General features: G+C 44.5%; 4 protein-coding genes across 4 annotated transcripts; 1 reads left to right on the top strand and 3 right to left on the bottom strand.

Annotated features, from left to right (window-relative positions):
* Positions 1-2,092: 2,092 nt before the first annotated feature.
* On the top strand, positions 2,093-4,017 carry LAJ45_01906 (uncharacterized protein; the record flags this gene model as incomplete). The annotated part of the gene is made up of 7 exons (XM_046111498.1): positions 2,093-2,344; positions 2,401-2,437; positions 2,502-3,074; positions 3,136-3,386; positions 3,452-3,577; positions 3,638-3,685; positions 3,745-4,017. The coding sequence occupies 7 exons, from the start codon at positions 2,093-2,095 to the stop codon at positions 4,015-4,017; spliced, it is 1,560 nt and encodes a 519-aa protein (XP_045975442.1).
* A 1,503-nt stretch (positions 4,018-5,520) lies between these two features.
* On the bottom strand, positions 5,521-7,850 carry LAJ45_01905 (uncharacterized protein; the record flags this gene model as incomplete). Its single annotated transcript, XM_046111497.1, has 9 exons — positions 5,521-5,664; positions 5,723-6,015; positions 6,076-6,488; positions 6,543-7,176; positions 7,229-7,316; positions 7,399-7,475; positions 7,529-7,614; positions 7,679-7,701; positions 7,848-7,850. The coding sequence occupies 9 exons, from the start codon at positions 7,848-7,850 to the stop codon at positions 5,521-5,523; spliced, it is 1,761 nt and encodes a 586-aa protein (XP_045975441.1).
* Positions 7,851-9,713: 1,863 nt separating this feature from the next.
* LAJ45_01904 (uncharacterized protein) lies at positions 9,714-12,189 on the bottom strand (the record flags this gene model as incomplete). Its single annotated transcript, XM_046111496.1, has 8 exons — positions 9,714-10,696; positions 10,751-10,823; positions 10,878-11,428; positions 11,484-11,604; positions 11,658-11,756; positions 11,835-11,910; positions 11,998-12,085; positions 12,150-12,189. 8 exons carry the CDS (start codon positions 12,187-12,189, stop codon positions 9,714-9,716), a joined length of 2,031 nt encoding a protein of 676 aa, XP_045975440.1.
* A 926-nt stretch (positions 12,190-13,115) lies between these two features.
* Positions 13,116-16,025, bottom strand: LAJ45_01903 (uncharacterized protein; the record flags this gene model as incomplete). Its single annotated transcript, XM_046111495.1, has 5 exons — positions 13,116-13,208; positions 13,261-13,595; positions 13,651-13,750; positions 13,811-15,172; positions 15,258-16,025. 5 exons carry the CDS (start codon positions 16,023-16,025, stop codon positions 13,116-13,118), a joined length of 2,658 nt encoding a protein of 885 aa, XP_045975439.1.
* Between the last annotated feature and the right edge of the window lie 4,510 nt (positions 16,026-20,535).

Here is a 20,535-nt window from a genome sequence, read left to right as displayed (position 1 = left end):
AGGTGAGCTCTTATTAGCTGCTAGATCACTCGCCACAGATTTTTGGGCGGCTTCAATTCATCAAATCGACCGCGTGAGTAGTACGAAGTGCCAGCCTAGATTCTGATTCGGTAGTGATGGGCATGAGACAAAACCTGACGATACTTTGGACAAGACGAGACCATGTTAGGTTCAATATGCAAGGTCTCGAGGCCATTTTAGTCTCGGGACTTTGTTTTTAAGCTAAAAATATGTTTATTTCATTAATTTCGACCATAATTTTGAATCGATAACCCTAACCCTCCTCAAAACTCTCACTATGAAGTCATCTATGTCGTTTTAGGCGGGAAAGACCTGAGATTACAAAGTCCCGAGACTTCAGCAAGACCGACTCTTAAGTATTAGCAATTACAAAACATGAACTCTAACACATAGTATTACAAGACGAGACGAGACTATGCTCTAATCTCGTCTCGTCTTATATTGTGCCCATCACTATGACTCGGTACTTCACTAACTTGCACGTACGTTAGATACTCAAAGTTCCATGCTAATATGGGATTATGTGATTCATAGAATCGTTAGCTAGTACTAAGGTCGCTGAATAATTACATACGTATTTAAACTACACTTATGGGCAACTTTATACAATTCTACAGGTGACCCCTCTGTCTCCGACATTCAGGGTACTGTCTCCCCTCTGGTGACCCCTTGAAACCCATATGGCCTCATTTCTAGCGTTACTATAGCTAGCGCTATATCTTCTTGAGATATTATTTTGCGATTCTTTACTGTGTTACTGATAGTTTGATGAATAAAAACAACTTATCTCGAAATTTTCAAGGGCCAATCACAGGTCACATTGACTTTCTTACCAGAGGATTTCTCAACCTAGTACGATATTGGGGAAATATTATAGTATACATATCCGTGTAAATATTTTAGGAACTGTCGGAACTGGTTTTGCAAATTCGCTTCAACAGTTTTTCCCGGCGAGTAGCTGTTATGGAAGAACCCTTGTGGCTTTCCTCCACAAAGTCGTCGTGCCTTGACACGTGTAATACACGGTCCGGAATATCCAAGACAAATCCCAGAGAATATCCATCACTGATTTTCAGGAGAAAGTGTCCGGATTAGGTAGCAAAGGGGCTAAGCCTAGGATAGCTTACTAAACTCCAATTAGAGGTCGCTACTAAGGTACTATAGTGTATGAATGTTTACAGTTAGTAAACAATAATTCAATCGCTGAAATATGGAGCTCCAAGTCAAATACTAGCCTTTTTAGGCGTTGTTATGGTAAGTCGCCCGATTTATATGGATTTATCTGACGATTAAGACGACCTTTATATTTGTATGCGTACAACCAGTTTTAATGTCTACCTTTGGTTTTTCGTAATTGATCTTTGAACTAGCGTGACAACCATCAACAAGGGACTCCAAATGTACGGGTGCTGGGGTTTAAATTGTGTTGTTTTGAATACATGTATATATCTACTGTAGGGACGTAGGGTCCAAGCATTGCCTCATCCGAAGGGTTGATTAAGAGCCCCAGCACTAACTAATCCAAGGGTCTAACACGTTTTGATTTGATTGGTCTGGTTGAATAATAATCAATATGAAGTATCCAAGTGTTGAATCCAAGGCCCAGGGCTCAGATCGCTTGATTGCCATGCATCCCCACCCATGTTCTCCATAGCAGCTCCTACTCCGTAAGTCCTATCGAGTGATGCTAGGTGAGAATCGTGACCATAAAATTTTGCTGTTTTCGAATTCACAAAACGTGGCATAACAAATAAGACCTCAAGGAAATTGGTGTATGATCTGGTTCATTGGGCAAGCCTCCTCGTCACCGCAAGCGTCATTGTTTTGATGATCGAAGCTACGTCAGGGTTGAAGGTCCAGTGGAACTGCATGCAGGTGACGATAGGCGAGCGCATAGATCAGGCTCCCTGGTCTGGTCCTCAAAAGCCTTGGCGCGACATGATATATTCCCCGCGTCGGGACCTCACATTTGGAGCTTCCAACAATAAATATAATCACCACAACAGAATATACAGTTTTCATCACTAAAGATCAGTTCATCCACAAATCCCTATAATAACAAGAACAAACAATGCTGGGTCTAGGTAAAAAGGAAAAGACACCGATTGCTGAACCGGTGGCCGAACAGCCCCCCCCGCGGCATGACACTATCGATTCGGTAGCTTCAACAAATGCAGTTCCAACTGAGAAGGGTGATATCGGTGCATTGTTTGTAGAGAGACTACAAGCCTGGAAACATGCTGTCGGATACCTAGAGGCATATGTCGAATCTACAGAAAAGGTCCACAAGGAGCTTGCAAAGGAATACGAAAAGGTGTTGAAGGTGGGCTTCATATTTTGTTCAATTTCAGAATTAAAAGTCTTGCTAATTACTTCTAGACCGTCTCTGAGCCGTTGAGGGAGGGAAGGCATTTCGGTATTTAAAACATAGGCTCCAGAATTTTGTAGGTGCCAGTGGCTAATTTTTGGCATGAGTACAGACCAAGAGGTTGGAGGTGTTGCTAGCTTTTTCGAAAACATCCGCACAAACACCCAGGCGATATCCCACTCTCATACCGAAACTGAAAAGGCTCTAAAGCTTGCAGTACTCCCAATATTAGAAGGACTTCACCGCGAAATCAAAGAAAGGGCCAAAGTAATACGTGCTGCCGCTGATAAGGGCTTAAAGGCTGTCTCAAAAGCGCGAAATCACACTCAAAACCACATTGAGCTTCTTGGGCAACATGCCTCTTCTTTTGACTCTGTTGGCTCTCACGCGCAACCTGCTAGTGGAGGGATGCATATCCATATCCCGGGAACCCACAGCCATAATTCCAGTGGTAAACCGAAACCTGACAGCGATCCCTATGTCCTTAAGAGAGGTATTCTGTACAGGCTGCATAAGCAGGTTCTTGAAGAAAATGCCAATCGCCAAGAGCTCCTCTCTATACAAAACACCATGCAGCAGTTCGAGTCCCATATTCTACAAACTATCCAACAGGCCATGGCAGAATTTTATAAGCATGTTGGGAATCAAGCAGATAAACAAAAGGCGCTATACGGTGATATAGTTGGTACGTTGGCCGCAATACCCTACTACTAGAGTTAGAGGCCCACAATTAATAATCATGATAGGAGTTGCCCAGAAACTTCCGTTAGACTTTGAATGGAACGGTTTTATGAAAAGGGAGAGTGATGTTCTGATAGATCCTAATGTCCCGTCCAGATCAGTAGATCAGATTCAATATCCCAATATGGATCACAAGAGTACCAAGGCGTTGATAGAAGGACCCTTACAGAGGAAGGGAAAGATTATGAGAAGCTACAGCACTGGTTACTATGTGGTCACTCCGAGCAAGTATCTACATGAGTTTAAGGACAACGATGTAGGTGCTCAATTCAAGCGTAGCACAAACACTCTAGATAGACTAATCCTGTAAACGTGAAACAGAACTTCAGCAAGGAGCCGGAACCGGAGACAAGTCTTTATTTACCTGATTGCACCGTTGGCGCTTTGTCTAAAGAACCCAATGGAAAATTCATCATCTCTGGAAAGGAAATCGGTGGAGCTTTAAAGGTAAAATCTATATTTATCGCTTGAGTAACATTGATGCTTACTACTGTCCCGGTTGAATAGGGATTTACCAAGCATGACTTTGCTTTCAAAGCTACCTCACACGCCGAGGTACTTCCACCTCAATAGAGTGTTTATCCAATAATCAAACCACTAACTTGCCTATCTAGGCCGCCAAATGGCATGAAATTATTTCTCAATGCGCTGGTCTAACAACTAATGAGACACCGATTACGAGCCCTGCCTCACCCACCGCTGTAGGCGCGACTGACGAAATGACCGGTATGCCACCACCAACTTATTCTCGCACAAGCTCGCAAGAAACAGGTACCACAAAAACAACAGACTTGCCTGTCATGACTGGGGCTGGTGTTGAGTCTGGCAATGGAGCTGGATCTGCTGCCGCAGATGTACCAATCGCTCCGGTAGTTGCAAAATCTTGATTGAGACATCGGTAAATAATATATTCAAAGGCTAGCTATATATTAGGGACGTTTTGGCAGTATATGATGAAAACCCTTGGAAATCCAGACTACATATGTAAGCAATGTTATTATATCTAATTTTAAATAATCTTATGATTTAAATAAACACAATCTCATATCAGGTCTTTCCTTTTACTCCATAGACATATATATTTAGGGAGGAAGGGAGTATTTAAACAATACATGTAACTATGACAGTAGCTTCTCAGGTTCAGGATTCTAACCAAGAAAGGGCAAATTATCCAATCTAAACTAAACTAAGTTTCAGTGCTGTACCACCCGCAGCGTATGTAGTTAATTGGTTTTGTCACATTCAATGTTTCATACCATTTAGCAATAATTTTAAAATGGTCTATGAATCGTCTCGAGCTGAGATTATGTAAAGTGAGCCTGTTCGAGGTCGAGACTTCTAACATACCAGATTAACTATCTGATTTTGAGGCAATACAAAAATGCCATAATGGGCCAGCTTTTACTCAAATTGACCTGACCCATCAAATCCAGCTGCGAGAGCTGCAGTGAAAGTGCTGTCTATCAACCGGTCCTGTAAGTGGTGGTCTGATGAGAGGCTGCCAATTTTTGTGAACTTTTTACAATTCCAAATAGCTGGACCTGCTGCGCATAAGGCCGAGTCTTATAAGTTACGTCTATGCGGGCGCCGGGCCTATGCATGTGCACGCGGGGTGGAGGTGGTGCTGGTTGCAACGTGTCTGTTCGAATGCTAGCTGAAAGATTGTTCATAGGAATGGAAGAAAGACACACTTTGATATATCGGGGATAGACCTGCTTTCGTACCGTCCTACCAGCGAAAGCCAAACATCACTAATTACTTATAGCGCCGCCTACCCCGGTATAGAATAGTTCCACTATGGCCCAGAATATCTCTCCGTCTTGTTTATGATTTTTCAATTTCTACTATGGCCCATAACGGTTGCTATCATGTAGATTTTGAACTTAGTTCGTTTGAGCCTTGAAAGCCACGAGTGATCTCCCATGATGTAATACCCAATTTGGATGCTATAATTCGGCATCGACAAACACTTGTAACTATCCCGGGTGATGACTACATGATATATGCCTTTATTACCCCGTGAGCGGCCAGGAGAAGAATATTAAAGAACATTCTCGAATGTCTTATATGTACAGCAAAACCTATCATAATTGTATACGGTTAACTCTGCTCAGTCGGGGCGCTGTTCTCCTAGCTCCTGTGCTAGCAGATTGTAGAGGAAGAATGCCACCACAATATGTTAGCTAAATTATAAAAGTCCCGGAGGTGGAGAAATTATATTTTCTCTTGGTATAGGATCATCTATTATGTGAGTCTACTTTGATACTTACATACAATCCATAAGCTATCCTAGCGATATCCGGCCAGATAATACCTGGTACTGGAAGGATTGTGATCCTTGACTAACATTTACAACTATTTCTATGCCAGCTTCCATTAAAGGCAACCCGCTAAACGATGTGTACATCCAGGACAGCGCTCATTCCACCCTTCACTGTCTCGATCGCCTCCACTAGTAACTTCTCCATTTCTTCAATATTATGGGCGGTTCCTCCCCAAACCTGGCCGCCTGCTGCCGCTTTCGCAATTCCAGCCTATTGATATCGCTGTCAGTATCATGGTACTCTGAATGAAACATTCATAAAAACATACGTAATCTGGTGAAGGCCTGAAAGAAATATTCAGCTCTTCATTGGTTGCATGAGCTGCATATCCATCAGGATGTACGAGTTTTGCAGATCGCAAGGGGGCGTGCCAGCCATCATTGTTCAGCACAATAGTCAAAAAGGGGATATTGTAACGGCGAGAAATCCAATATACTGATGCTGGCACAGCAAATAGAAACGTTCCGTCACCAACGACGGCGGCAACGAATTTACCGGAGTTATTTTTACCGTTATCGAGCCCCAGCTTTGCTCCAATTGCTGCGCCTCCAAACCACCCAACTGTTGATAAGTCAGCATTGCTCATAATATACTCGAGTTCAATGGAAAAAAATAACTTACGTCCACCTGCGCCTGAGCCTATGATGCTGCCCGGCTCTACGCTTTGCAGCTGATTTGCCACAGCTACTGTTTGAGTAACCGCTTCTAGGAGTACAACTGCGTCCTTAGGCATGATTTCCCTCATGCGCTTTGTCACATATGCCGCCGAAACCATGCCATCCTCTCTGGGCTTTGCAAGTTCTACAAATTCGTCCATCCGCTTTTTGTGCTCAGCTTCCAACGTTTTTAAACGGGATGCCGTATCTATATGTTGGAGCTTCGGAGATGCTGAGATACGAGCATTGATCTGTCTCAGTGCAGTAAAAGCATCCGCTCTGTACCGAGCATGTGCATCGATATAGAAAACGGGCATTTGCTGCTTCAGCGGATCAATATCGATGTGATAGATTTTTGCTGTAGGCGAGGGTTTGCATCTTTACCCAGGTCAGCAATAATTCCCATATCTGGAGTAGAGCTAAGGATCATACTGAGTTGGGATCCAAGGCACGTCGCAATCAATAACTAATATCATGTCTGCGGTTCTGATGCGTTCGTGTACACCGTACCCAAGACCCAAGGAAGAGATATGATTTGAAGGGAAACACATATCACTACCAAGGGTATCAAGAACTCTCACTCCTGGTAAACCATCCGCAAGCTTCACAAGCTCCCTCGTAGCCTCGTGATTACGCCCGGCATATCCTGTCAATACCAGCGGCTCTTTTGCCGCAAGAAAAGCTTCTGCAATAGTTTCTACAGCGTCCTCGGGCAGCGCAGCAGGCGAGACAGGGTCCCAAACGCTTTGGTTTAGATGGTACGGCTCAATATCTTCCTCCAATACCTCTCGAGCTGCAGTAAGGTACACTGGGCCTTTTGGGTCTGACATGGCAAACGAGAGAGCACGGTTGACCATCTGTTTAATGTTTTTTCCTGTTTTGATCTCAGCCGTATAGCGGCAGTACTGTGCAACGATGGCACGTTGATCTGGTACGTCCTGAATATAGTGGATGAATTCGGTTCGGCTGCCACGCATTTCTCCTTCTTGAGTGAAGGGGGATAGGCCAGCAAATATCAGAACAGGAACGCGACCACATGAAGCATTGTGAACAGCAGCACCAAGACCTAGGTTTTGTAAGCTTTAGCTATCACAAAATAACCAGGAATGCTTAAAGACCTTGTGTGCCAACATCTACATGGACAATGACACATTGAGGCTTGCCAGTAACTTGCGCAAAACCATGAGCTGCTGAAAGAGCTACCATCTATCAAAAGAGAAGATAATATTAGATTAAAAGCTCTAGGAAGCCCACAAACAGCTCCCGAAGCTAGAATCAGGCGTCTTACCTCATTCGGACATGTAATAATCTTAGGAAACCTGTCTGGGGTTTCTCTTTGGCCTTTGACCATAGCTTCCAGGATACCTGGGGCACAATTAGATTTCAATTGGCCTCTTATTCTTACGGCTATTACTTACTTGGATGATCAGAGCCCAGGTTGACAAAACAATGGGAAATCCCAGCTTCCCAGAGAGCTTCGAAAAAGGCAAACGAGGCGGTGTACCTAAAGGAGTTCATCAATATCAATAAGCATCATTATAGCTCTCATAAAAAAGATCAATGCTTACATGATTGATGAATATAGATTGGACTGTTTCGGAGAAGGTAATTATGATGGCAACCGAAGTGTTGGGATGTAATTATCAAAAGGTTGCGGGGAAGGAGCTTTATAAGGTTGTGATGCTAATGAAAGTGTAAATCGAGGGCCGCACATAACCGAGACATCTGCGTATGTACCATACAAGAATAGATTGGGCAACAGCTAGCGCATCTCTCAACGCCAATCAGATGCTATGTAGTATGGCTTTTATCAACTCGACCATTTAGAAAGCGGATATCCCAAAGCTCGGACCTTACAACTTTGCCTTCGATATCTAATCTTCGCGATAGATAAACTTAGCCCTAGTGGAACGAACATGTACTCGGAACACGACTGCTATTGCATACCATACAAAAAAGCGTCAAATCCATCCTTTTTGTATGCCATGCAATATTGGCTGTGTTCGGAAACGCTGTGAAATTACGAGTAATCGCGCTGCCGAAAAGTCTCCGGGTCACATGTCCTAATCAAGTAAATATAGTAATGATTGGCTTGAAGACTTTAGAGAACACATATATTTGAATTGCCAATCCTGGTTGACTGGACTTGTACTGCACCCAGACTCCGTACAAAGGCGAGTAGTGGTGAGTACATGTAGTGAAGTATTTTCATTTTGTACATAATACTATTATATATAACTACATACGTGATAGAAAAAACAAACCAAAGCTTTCCAGATCAACAAGAAGGGAACTTCACATAAATGGGGGCATTTCAGCTATTCGCTGATTATGATGACCGAAAAGAGTTATTTAGGCACATTTATGAAAGAATAAAAAAAAATGGAGCTGTATAACAGTATTAAGACACATGTACCTATATCGATACATTGCTTAAACGTTCGAAGTCGACCCAATCTCATGAACTGATTTGGTTAACCCATCTACTTAAAATTCACCCCTTGGGTCAATTTCTTGGACCACATATATGCTAACCTATAGGGCCAGGCAAGACATTACATATATTACTAGAGTTTTATATTAAAGATTAGTTCCAAAATTACAAACATTCTTTCCGACCGCTATGAAGTTTATAACTTTGATTATAGGTACATGTATGTAGGTACATTGTTGATACTAGCCGTAGGTAGCATCACCATCTATCACCCATAATATTTTACCAGCATACCATCAACTAGTCATATGTAGATACATGCGCACAATATTCACAAATATAAACGTCTATAGTTTTGTGAATTTGTGCACGGAAACGAGGATAAATAGCAAAAAAAAAATTTCTATACCTATTTCTAGGGGGGAAATTGTATGTAGGGCAAGTTAACCCGGGCCCATATTAAAGCCCAAGCCATCAATGATCTTCTGAGCCCATTTTGATGGACCTCTGGCACGTGACCCGACAACTCCTTAGCACCACGTTACGTACAGTAACAAGACCATTACGACTAAATATTAGGCACTTGTCTCTAATCATGCATGTAGTAGAGTACTCGGGGCAGGTAAAAAGTACCGGACAATGCAGGTTTTTGGTTCACCAATGGGCGCGCGTGCTAGGCGTGAACTACTGCAAAAAAAGCCCAGGGACAAAACTTGCATTGTCCGGTACTTTTTGCCTGCCCCGAGTACGTACTCTAGCGAGACATATGATACCTTTGTGCCTACATCATGTAAAGTACTCTACCGCCGCTGAAATTCAAATTGTCGTCTGCCTTCCTATTGAGGATAGTTATAAGCGACTTTAGGAACGATTGAAGAAAAAAGACAGTCTACCAATGCAATAGCTACCAATAAGCGATAAAAAAACACCCGAGCGAGTGAATTGCTTTTACAAATAACATCAATTTCTCCCTCCGCAATAATCTCCAATCAACTACTATTTAAACCGTGGAAAAAGAAATATGGGTGTAAGAAGGAAAAGCTATTATTCCACATGATTGTTCCCTTCAGATATCCAAAACTCTTTAGAGTCCTTCAATACAAATTTAACACCCTTGGGTATTCGTCGACTCTTCAGCGAAACATTATAACAATAGAGGATAAACTATCTTAACTTTGTGCTCTGCTTCCTGGAGGCAGGAAAAGTTCATTCTGTTTGTAATAATCGTGAGGAGCACCGCCTGGAGCACCGCCTGGTCCACTAGATTGGGGGGGCGCCGGTGCAGGATGATTGGGAGCGGGTGGGTATTGCTGTTCTGTATAGTAACTTTGTGGGGGTCTTCCGCCATTGGGTGCGGTATATGCTTGATAAGCTGAGCCACCTGCACCTGAAGGAGATGTCGACCCTAGAACTGGGTATGCATGAGGCCCGCTATTATTTGCCGCAGTGTCTGTGTACACTGACGGGTTGGGTGGGTTAGGTCCGGCTGACAAAGGGCGCTGTTGAGGGGGTAGATATGCTTGATATCCACCATATGGGGTTTGTCCGGGAGGTTGAGAGGGGGAGGGAACCCTCTCTTGACCGCCAGGAGCACCCATAGGCTGTGGATATCCACTGTTCTGTGGTGGTCTACCATCAAGAGGTGAGTCATATATTGATGTTGCAAGTTCTTGGGGCTGTATCTGTCCATCCACTGGGTGTCCGCTTGGGCCGGGTGGTTGATGACCCTGTGGACGTTGATTAGGATCCTGTTGTCGGCCCGGAATTTGAGCACCAGGCGGTGCTTGACCAACTACATAAAATGGTGCGTTATTTCCATGTGGCGGTGGTGCTGATTCATGACCTTCAGGTGGGGCATAAAAGTGGTTGCTTGTCCGTCGAGGTCCTGGGTAAGGAAGCCCCGATGGTTTTTGCTGTTGGGGAGGCGGAGAAAAAGCGCCATGTTGAATTGAGGGAGAAACGGAGGGGTTCATCTGTGGGGCTGGAGTATAAAACCGCTCTCCAGCAGGTGGGTATGGATCGCCTCCATAGTTATATGGTGGCTGGCCGGGTCGGCCATAATGTGAGGCACCTTGGGACATAGAGGACTCGAGCAGATTTTCGTAATCACGTCGTGCTTTAATAAATTTTTCATTTAATGCGACAAAGTCGTCTAATCTAGTGTTAGCAAATAATTGTGTATTTTGAATGCAATAGGACAGGTTACCTTTCTTCTGTGAGTACTTCCCAATTAGCTCAATCAACTTCGGGCGAATTGCCAGTGTTTGATGGTAGAGTGTCTAATTTCCAGTTAGCATAGGCAAAAGACTCCTAACAATTTACTATGAACATACAGTGATTTCCTCGTTTTCCTGCACGTTTGATTCAACGTTGGATGTGCTCAAAAGCGCCAAGAGTTTCTCCACGTTTTTAATCTCTGCAAAGACCTCAGCCTCCATTTGGGCCTCCTTCATAACCTCCTCTTGAGTAGGGTCTGTCAGTTTCTCCACATAATTCAATGGGAAAATTCCTGTCTGGCCTCTCAAGGATCCACTCCACCAATCCTTATACACTGACTCGAGCACTGCAATGATATCACCCTTCCTAAACGCAAGCTCTCCTTTTTCAGTCGGGACGAAATCGAAAAGTGCACGAACCCTAGATACCGTCGCAGCTGTTGTATGTGGTGTAGCTTCAGCTGTGCTTGCTGGGGCCTGTGATTGTTGGGCTACCGGATTAGAGCCCGCGGATTGCTGCGGCGCCTTTGAGCTCGAGGATTGTCCAGCTTGTGGCCTATCTTTGAGGGATATTGCCAAGGCCATTTGAAGCTCTTCCTCCTCCTTCTGTCTATCAATATCTGTGATTTCCCTTTTGTGCGGCTTCGACGGTGCCTGTATGTTTGGATCTACCAGAGGTTAATAATTGGCACTTTTTTTTGTATAAATTCTTTAATCTCTTACTTTGGGATTTTAACTTGTTATAGGCGCCTTCCATTATGCCAAGATCTGGCTCCTTCGAGAACATTTCAGACCATTCGGCCATCCGTTCCAATATCTTAGCTTTCACGGTCGGGTGAGTGTTCTAGGGAAATTAGCTATCCCAATTCAAAATCAAACAGGAAGCTAGTAACAAACCCGATCGGCGGCAAGTCGTAGCATGGCATCTGTAAAAGATCTCGAAGCAAGCTCCCGATGCATCTTTGGGCCGCAGTTTTGTGAAAAAGCATTTGCAAGCTATAAATAAAAACAACATTAATTCATTATTCTACCCGTTGAAGATGGACTTCGACCGTTTCAAGCTTGAAAACTCACTTCAAGGGTATAAAGTTGAACATTAGCGTTCCGATGAGCTAGCCGTTTAATCAATGCTGCGACAGCATTTTTAGGTCTTTACAGAAGGTAGGCAATTAGCTTCCGTTTGTACTACACACAAGCCGGATAATTCTAGCGCTGGACCGTTGCGACAAAAGCTCACCCATTTTCTGGAGATTCATTAATCTTCTCCCACGCATCCATCATGTATTCCCAGTTCTCTGAGGTCAAGTTCTCGTCCGTCGCTTTCACTAAAAGGCACAAGTGTTGAATTAGCAGTTAGTCCTGTTTGTTCGAGATCCCGGGGGAGCTTACCGATGACATCCTCAAACACATTCGGCTGCTGTCGAAACATGTTGTCCAGCGCAGCGTTAGAAACACCTCCCGAAGTAGACGTATTTGCGGAGATGACGGAAGTCGAAAGTTCGTATCTGATGTTTCGCAACAAGCAACAGCCGTTTCAGAGTGATATGTTTAGCTAGCAGATGCGCAAAGAATATAAAAAAAGGTATTTTCTATGTTGAAATACCGAGAAGAGGATGGAGGAAAGAGAGGGGTGTGTGGGATGTCATTCAAACGGCGACTATGTAGGTTTATCGACATGCGTAATGCCCAGGCGCCTCTTGCTCTTGGTTGTGTGGCTGTGGAGGCAACGCAATATCCAGGCAGCCTACTAGCGGGGTTAGAAGATCTTGTTTTTGCAGCTTCTCTTTGTGCACGCGGCGGCTCTGGCTCATCACTTGCACAGCTTTCAATGCAGGTTACGCAAATTCGTTCACAACTAAAACGGTGGAACCGCCACGTTTCTAGGTAAATACTTAAAGTAATTGAACAGACGAGTTAATCATTACTGTACCATTTTCGGGAAGCCCTCCCGCTATCGCCTTTTTTTCTGGTCAATTAAAAGTTGAACCTTCACAAACATTTCCGTTCCAAAACCCTGATCAAACCCCACAGACAGAAAGAAAGAAAAAAAGACTAAACTGATCATGAGGGGAATACAGCAGAGAAAACTCGTGGCCGTCAGTCAAAAGTAGTAAAATCCACCTAGACTAAACCTTTCACTCCTTCTCTCCAAGTAAATAAGGAAAAACAGTTCCGTGCCTAAACCAAATCGGAAAAATACATTATCCCATCCCACAAGTTTCTATAAAATCAAACCCGCTTCAAATGCATCGTGACACTCGTCGTATTGACCACTCGTTTGCCCATCCCACTATTTTCGCGTTACACCTCCGATTATTGTGGGTACTTTGAGACAGCTTCTGTACAACTTTATCATCACCTTTGTCGTTCCTGAGCTCTAGATTTCCGCGCCTCTTTTACTAGAGGTGCCAAACTAGATAGAGGATCCGCGGTTTGAAGGAACACATGCTATATATGATTAGTATGTTTATCTTATTAAATAAGCCTTTTGCAATCATACCTGAAGTAATTCACCCGCTGACAGTCTCCTATCCGGACTAACTTCTAAGGCTTTGTTTAAGAAGTCTTTAAGTTGTACAGACAATTGGTCTGGTTCCTTCAGCTGTGGTGTCCCATTCGTCGCGATCAAATATAGAGCACGAAGTGGCGATTCTGTTAGGTAAGGCGGCTCCCCTTCAATCATCTCTATCGCCATAATTCCTAAACTCCAAATGTCGACCTTTCGCCCATATTCTTTCCTAGTCACAACTTCAGGTGCCATCCAATATGGTGTCCCTACCATGGTGGTTCTTTTCATCATGGCTTCATTTATTTGCGCGCAAAACCCGAAATCGGCTGTTTACGGTTAGTTTTACTAACTGGGATATATATTATAGTTTGTAAAACTTACTCAGTTTGATGTGACCTTCAAGTGATAATAGAATATTGTCGGACTTGATGTCTCTATGGATGACACCCTTGGAATGCAAATGTTGTAAGCCTTGAAGAGTCTATAGATTGGCAATTAGCATTCCATGCGAGTTTAGTCCTTCGACAATAGCATGACAAACCTCTCTGCAGACTGCTGCAATTTGGCCCTCAGTCATAATATTGTAAGTAACGACATCTGTCAAGCTTCCTCCCTCCATATATTCCATCACAACCCACAAGTCTCCTTTGTGAAGGAAGCTATCCATGAAGTTTACAATGTTCTTATGTTTGCTATCCTTCATGACTAGAATTTCGTTGATAATCAGGTCCTTTTTAGGTTGCTGTTCCAGGTTCATTTGTTTGATAGCCACAGAGCGGTTTGATCCGACTTGGTAAGCTGTATACACGCCGCCAGAAGCTCCCTGGCCAATTTTATTTAAGCTGCGATAAAGCTTTGTGGGATCGGCGTTTGTACAAATAGCGTTCAAACGGGTCACGATATCGATGCTACTGCTAGGCTGCTTCCTGTTGTGACGTCGCTGTACCGGAACTGGTCCCACATTTCCTCCTTGAGTTTGGTGCTGGTTCTGAGAGTGACTATGGCTAAGTTTTTGCTGGGTTGAAGGTGCACGTTGGAGATGTTGAGATTCAATGTATTCCGCATGGGGTGATCCGTGTGCCTGAGACGGATGGTGTTGCTGGAAATGGGCTTGTGCGAAAACAGGCGACTTTGTTGTTTTTGCTGTGGCATAAGCACTACTTGATTGATGCCTGAATGGATCTACATTTCTGGGGGGTGATTCATCCCTGGGAATCCGGGGACTTTGATGTATTATGGGAGAGTTAGAGTTTGGCGCAGATACAAAGTCATATTCATCGTGAGGTTGGTATGTGTCCTGTTGTAATTGCTCAACTGGTGATTGCACATAAGTGATTTGTTGGAGCTGTTGAGGCGTCGGTGCTGGTGTTACTGGTGGCCTTGGCTGTACGCTATAGTGACCTACTTTACTAACTTCCCGGGGTGGGGAAGCAGGCGGTCGAGGCGCTGGACGATTGGGGACAATCGAGTTTGTTTCTCGTGGAAGCACGGGCGACATAGGCCCCGGGCCCCGAGATTTACTAGGGACTGGAGGGGGTGCTCGAGGGTTTTCAAAGCTGAACTCATGGTTCGAAGGAAATCGAGGACTTATAGGAGGACTCATCAAGGGTGGGCTGACCATCGTCGGGGTTTGCGCAGGGGTCGGGGATCCAACATGAGGAGGAAGCTGCTGTTGCTGTTGCTGTAGCTGTAGCTGCTGTTGTTGCTGCTGTAACTGCTGCTGCTGCAGCATCTCATTTTCCAGCTGTTGAGGAATCTTCTTCCAAACTCCATCATCACCTTTACCGCCCCTGACATCGCTGTAGAATGCGACAATATCCATAACAGCCTGGGGATTCTGCTCTTGCTCCTTTTTGGTTATTCCGCTTTCCTGTAATAATCGCTGCCATTCTTTGGGTAATCCCTGTACAAATAGGAAGCTGTGAGTCCGGTATCCATATATACCAACAGAGGTAAAGGGCAAGATGGGAGACTAGTGGTTTGCATACGGTAAACTCTCCCGTGACGAAATTGAACCCCACGTGGGTGACATGAACTGGATTCGTGGGGTGTGAGATTTCTACTCTCTTCGACCCAAGCATACTGTTCATGAACTTTGAAAACCCTAGCTTTGTTTTCGCACTCGGTAGTGGCTTCACCTCATCCGAATTCCTCTTGGGGCTCATTGTGCCGGAGCTAGTGTAAGCTTTCGGTGGGCTTGGCGGACCGCCTTTCTCACCCATGGTAAAGCTGGTTGACTGCCGTAGCTGAGGCCGTGATGTAGTTGTGGTCATTTCTGTGTTGGCGTGCAAAAGCAGAGGTGGTGCAGGCGCTCGTTGTATGGTATTCCGTTTGTTTGACTCTAGGGACGAACCTCCAGATGTTGATTCTTCGGACAGTCTTCCAGATACTGGGCGCGAGCCTATCCCAAAAGAATTAAAGTACTGAGTCGGCGTGTCGCTTAGATGTCGAAACCCTTCTTGTTGAAGTAGAGGGGAGGAGTTTTGGGTTTGCTCTAGAGAGGAGTTGGAAGAGGAGAAGGCTTGAGGGTTGGGAGAGGTGGGTGTCCGGTGATGTGATTTTCCATGTGTAGATCTAGGGAATATTGGTGCGGACGGGGTCCTCTGGATCGAGCCCGAGGACCAAGACTTCACGGAGGAACTCCCTTGTGATACAGATTGCGGCAACGTTCCAGTTTTGACGGGAGGGTTTTTCGTGAGACGTCGACCGTGAGGTTTGTCCCCCGACGAGTGGGATGAGGCGCTTGCCGAGTGCATGGCTAGTCCGAATTACAGGGCCAACGAGAGCTCAGAACAACCCCAGTGGACGATATTACGGGGTTTTTCTTGACTGATAGACCTAGCTAGATGCTTGTATGAATTGTGAGGGGATTTGGAGGGGGGGTTTGCAACGGAATAAATTGCGAGTGGGCAGGCAAAGAGAAGTGAGTGAGCGAGGGCCCGGGAGGGGAGAGCCTTGGGCAACAAACAGCAACAACAGGGTGCGCTGGAAGGGAGCCCGTATGTATGTAATAGGTAGATGGCAATGTATGGATGGATATGGCTAGGTGAGCATATGTAGTAGCATGTAGTTGGATGGTGGTTGTAGTGGTGGGGGTGGGAAGCAGTAAGTAAGAGGACGAAGCCGAGAATTGAGTATGGGAATTGATTGATTTCTTGACCTGGAGGGCGGGTTATTCACTGAGACCCTTAAAGTCAACTAGTTGGACTTGGATTAGGAGTTTCCTTCAACTCTTGGGCGCGAGTTTTGGCTGAACTGGGATCAATGCGATCGAGAAATTGGAGGATCGCGGCTTCTCTCTTCTCGCGACAGAGTCGGACAAATTTTTTTGTTTTGGCGGACTGTTTGGGAGATGAAGGATCTATGAAATACGACTGCCGAATCCCTTAATCCCTTTCTTATTTCTACTTCTTATTTCTGACTTCTCATTTCCTAATAATAAATTGTAGATACATGTAGAGCACTCGATCTGAATAACGTTGTTTTTAATTACTATTTATTATGTGTTCCCTCGACCCTTACTCCACCACACACTCTCTCAATCCCTCCCTCCCCCATTCCCCTCTTCTCGCTCAGTATCTGCTCTCTCAATCCTTTCCTGGTGGTTGTCCAGACCCTTCACAGCTTACTTGACCTATTGCAGTACAAACAACAAGACTTTGACAAGTCAGTGTCGCATGTAGGACGAGTTCGATACTCTGAAACCCAGCTAAAATCAAGCACATGTATGTACAGAAGCTCTTTATAGGTAATGTGGCACAATTGCAGATAAAAAATGTCAATTCAACGTGTGCAATCCTGGGCTGGATTATTCTATTAAATGCCGTGATGTGTTTGTTCAGAAATAATCGTCGCTGCAGGACAATGGGAAAGGCAGGGGACTGCAGATGGAAAGAAGGCCCAGAGCTTGAAGACCACCGCGGATGGTAGAGAGAGCTTTACTATCGAGTTGAAACAAACGGGAAGACGGACGACAAAAACCTGCAAAACTCCGTTTTGCACTTTTCGCAGGTTACATACATAAGATCCGCAAAGCTCTCTCTCCCTCTCTCATCCTTCTTTTCCTATTCTTTCCTCCTTCATCTCAGATTGAATTCTAGCAACTAAAAGCCACCAAGTAACTCCCAATTGACCTTCCTGTTGCGTGTTATATTTGAGTAAGTAACTGCACCGAGAGTTCTTCTTACTACCCGCCACCACTGCTGCTATTTACCACTCTGGAGAAAGTGCCGAAATATCAGTGGCATTTCGTTCAACAACTCCTTCTTTCGTTTTTACAGTCTTATGCCTTGTTTGCTATGTGGCGCAACATTATCTGATAGGGGACGTGAAGCACGCTGTCGCTGTCGTCCCAAGCACACGTGGGCGACGTGATTGAGAGCTGAACGAACGGAACACCTTTAAAACTTGAGAGACATCCTTTGACCAGCAAACACGCCAAGTCTCTCACAGCATACAGTAGGTAAACCCTACATGTAGGTACTTGTACAAACTTAGAACAGCAGAACAACCGAACATTCTTTGGAATATCCCGGTTGTCTGGGATGGGGAAGCAAAGCGTACCAACTTCCAACCTTCTAGCATGCCAAAACCCATGTCGCTACATGGGTGTATATTCACTGATACCTACTGTACCCACCCCCATTTTAAAGCATCCGTGCCTACATATCCGGATTATCAGTCTTTCATAGGCAGTGAGCAGTCGAGAGGTGCTAGGGCTACAATTATAGACACCCCTCACATCACCATAATAACTGAAAAGGATGGATGAGGAGGAGGGAGAGGAGGAGGAGGAGGATAGAGAGGAGGAGAGCCCCGCACCTTCATTTCGTTTATCGGGGTTGCCTCGCTCTTTATCGACGTCGCCTTCGCTTGACGCCGGTCTTGTGCAATGAGCTTATTCCTGCTTGTGACCATGCTGGGCTTCTTTTACTGGCGGGGAGAGGCAGCGCTCCAGTTGGCTTGAATGTAGGTACTAGAGGCACATACATACGCCTACAATCAGTGTCCCGCAGTGGAAAGGGAACCTTCTGTGTGCAGTTGTGCAGTTTTCAGTTGTGCAGTTACGGTTATGGGTTGCGTGACAGCGCGTACCGATACTGTGGCTAATACCCGTAGTGATGGTAACAGGACGCGCCGGACACGCGTCGTTCCTTCGAAAATCCTTCCTTATCCGACTGCCATAATTCACCGATTTGAATCGATGACAGCTGAGCCCTCCCACTATCCTACTATCGCTGAAGTCTCCGATAAATTCCGTCCAGCGGCCCGTTATATTCCCGAATCCTATTTATTCCCTCTTGGCAACATGCACCTATATTAACGTCACGTCACGCTTCTACTCTAAGCTACGGAAAGAATATATATATTTACTCCAGCAACTTCTAAGACGCAGCACACGAGTTGACCGACTGACCGATAATGTGGTTCCTGTTGCAGCCCTTGGAGCCGTGGTTTTACCACACATGCAAGCTTGGGGCTCCAAATTCAAATCACAGGATATCACTCGAACATAAAACAGATCACCAACTAAAGCAATGCAAACGTTCACTTCATTCTGGGTTCTGATAGGGTTCTGATAGGGAAGGAGTGTTCAAGCGATGTGTCCAAAGTGTGTGCATGAACCCTGTCCGTTTGTTGGATTGTCAAGATTTTGCTGGTTCTAACACCCACTGTCAGTCTCTTCCAGATGCCACAATCATCATTGCAGGGATAAACGAACGCACTGGATACTTGATTTATTTATTACCAATATTAATGGAAAGGGCAACTCATAACCTTAAAAACCCTCTCTGGAGGCATTGAATGCCATCGGATTACCTAGATCGGCTATTGGTGCTGTGAAAAGTGCCTCGGACCTCGACTACACAGCTCTAAAGCACGGAATATATTTCCGACAAACGCTCTGTGCATTTTATCGTTTTTTTTTCGTCGTCGAAATCTTTGTTCTGATTGCACACCAAACAACCCCTGTGTATTACTACGCCACGGCCAGACTCGGTCTTGGCAGGGTGGGGGAGGCTGAATTTCGCGGTTGGTGGGGTTTCTCGATACGGGCTCTTTTGGTTCTTAGACATCAAAGGACGCCTGAACACATACATTGGCGAAACAAGAAAACCATGGGTATGGGGATACTGTGGGTAGTAAACACCAGAGCGTCCAATGGCTGCTTTGGTTTTATTGCTGGCATGAAAAACGTAGCGAGTCATCACGATAGAGGATCCGGGTCACTTACTGTTTTTATGCATTGGAGATGTTGGTTTTTTTGTCTTCACTATAATGAATGTGTGTGGGCTCACAGGCAAAGTTCTTGCCGATTTAAAACAAGGAGATAGTTTCTTATACCTCACAGAACAGTTTAAAGTAAGGGTTATAAACCAACAGGTTGGTCGTCTGAGGGTGATATTTTTGTCTTGAATTGTGGTGGCTAATAATTGGGCTATACTTACGGAGTCTAGCAGTTTTCCCCCTATACAGGACTTTTTTTTGAGCTTCTTCTTTCGTACATCAATATATTGATAGAAGCTTAGCCGTTTCATGAATTATTGGCCGCATACTAAGTTGCCAATCAATACGATACTAGTAGTGGGGATAAATGCAACTAGTTATTAGTATCATGTCTGGGAACAGAGATATCTTTGCTACACCCCATCCTCGCGTTGTAAACCATTGAGAGGGACACTTATAATACCCTCGTCTACAAATGTTTTCGAACGGGTTAAAGACATTCTTAGCCAAAAGATTCCAAAGCTTAATAGTTCATTTATTATTTTCAGACCAGAGGCTCTATGACAAGATTTCGAATTTTAACTAACTAGAAACGAAAGTCGTCACACCAAAACCGTTCCATGAGAGAAAGTCGACAATATTTTCGTGAATTGCAGCGCTGATATAATACGTCACGCTTTCCGGCCCCGCATCATAAATATTAACCCTTTAGATAACAGCTGAAACACGAATCCAAGCATTCTTATCAAATGGACTTTATATATTTAAATAAGGTAGCCCCACCTATCCGCACGGCCCTTTCGTCTATCACGGACTTCATCTGTTCCGAGTAGAAAATTATAGAGAGTGTAATCATACACCCACGATTAAAGGACTACAATGTGTAAATACATCTATTTAATAGAGACCCTCTGTGAGCTAGCTATGCTAGCTTATGTATCAATCAATGATATCCCCGTACATAAGTGTTGTCCAATACATCATTCATCGTATGCCCAATGGTGTACCCGTAATAGCCAAAACCCGAACCGACACAAA

Source organism: Morchella importuna (genome assembly GCF_003444635.1).
Source record: "Morchella importuna strain M04M26 chromosome Unknown Morimp01GS003, whole genome shotgun sequence".
In the NCBI taxonomy this organism is placed as follows: domain Eukaryota; kingdom Fungi; phylum Ascomycota; class Pezizomycetes; order Pezizales; family Morchellaceae; genus Morchella; species Morchella importuna.
This window is presented reverse-complemented; position numbering and strand designations above follow the sequence as displayed.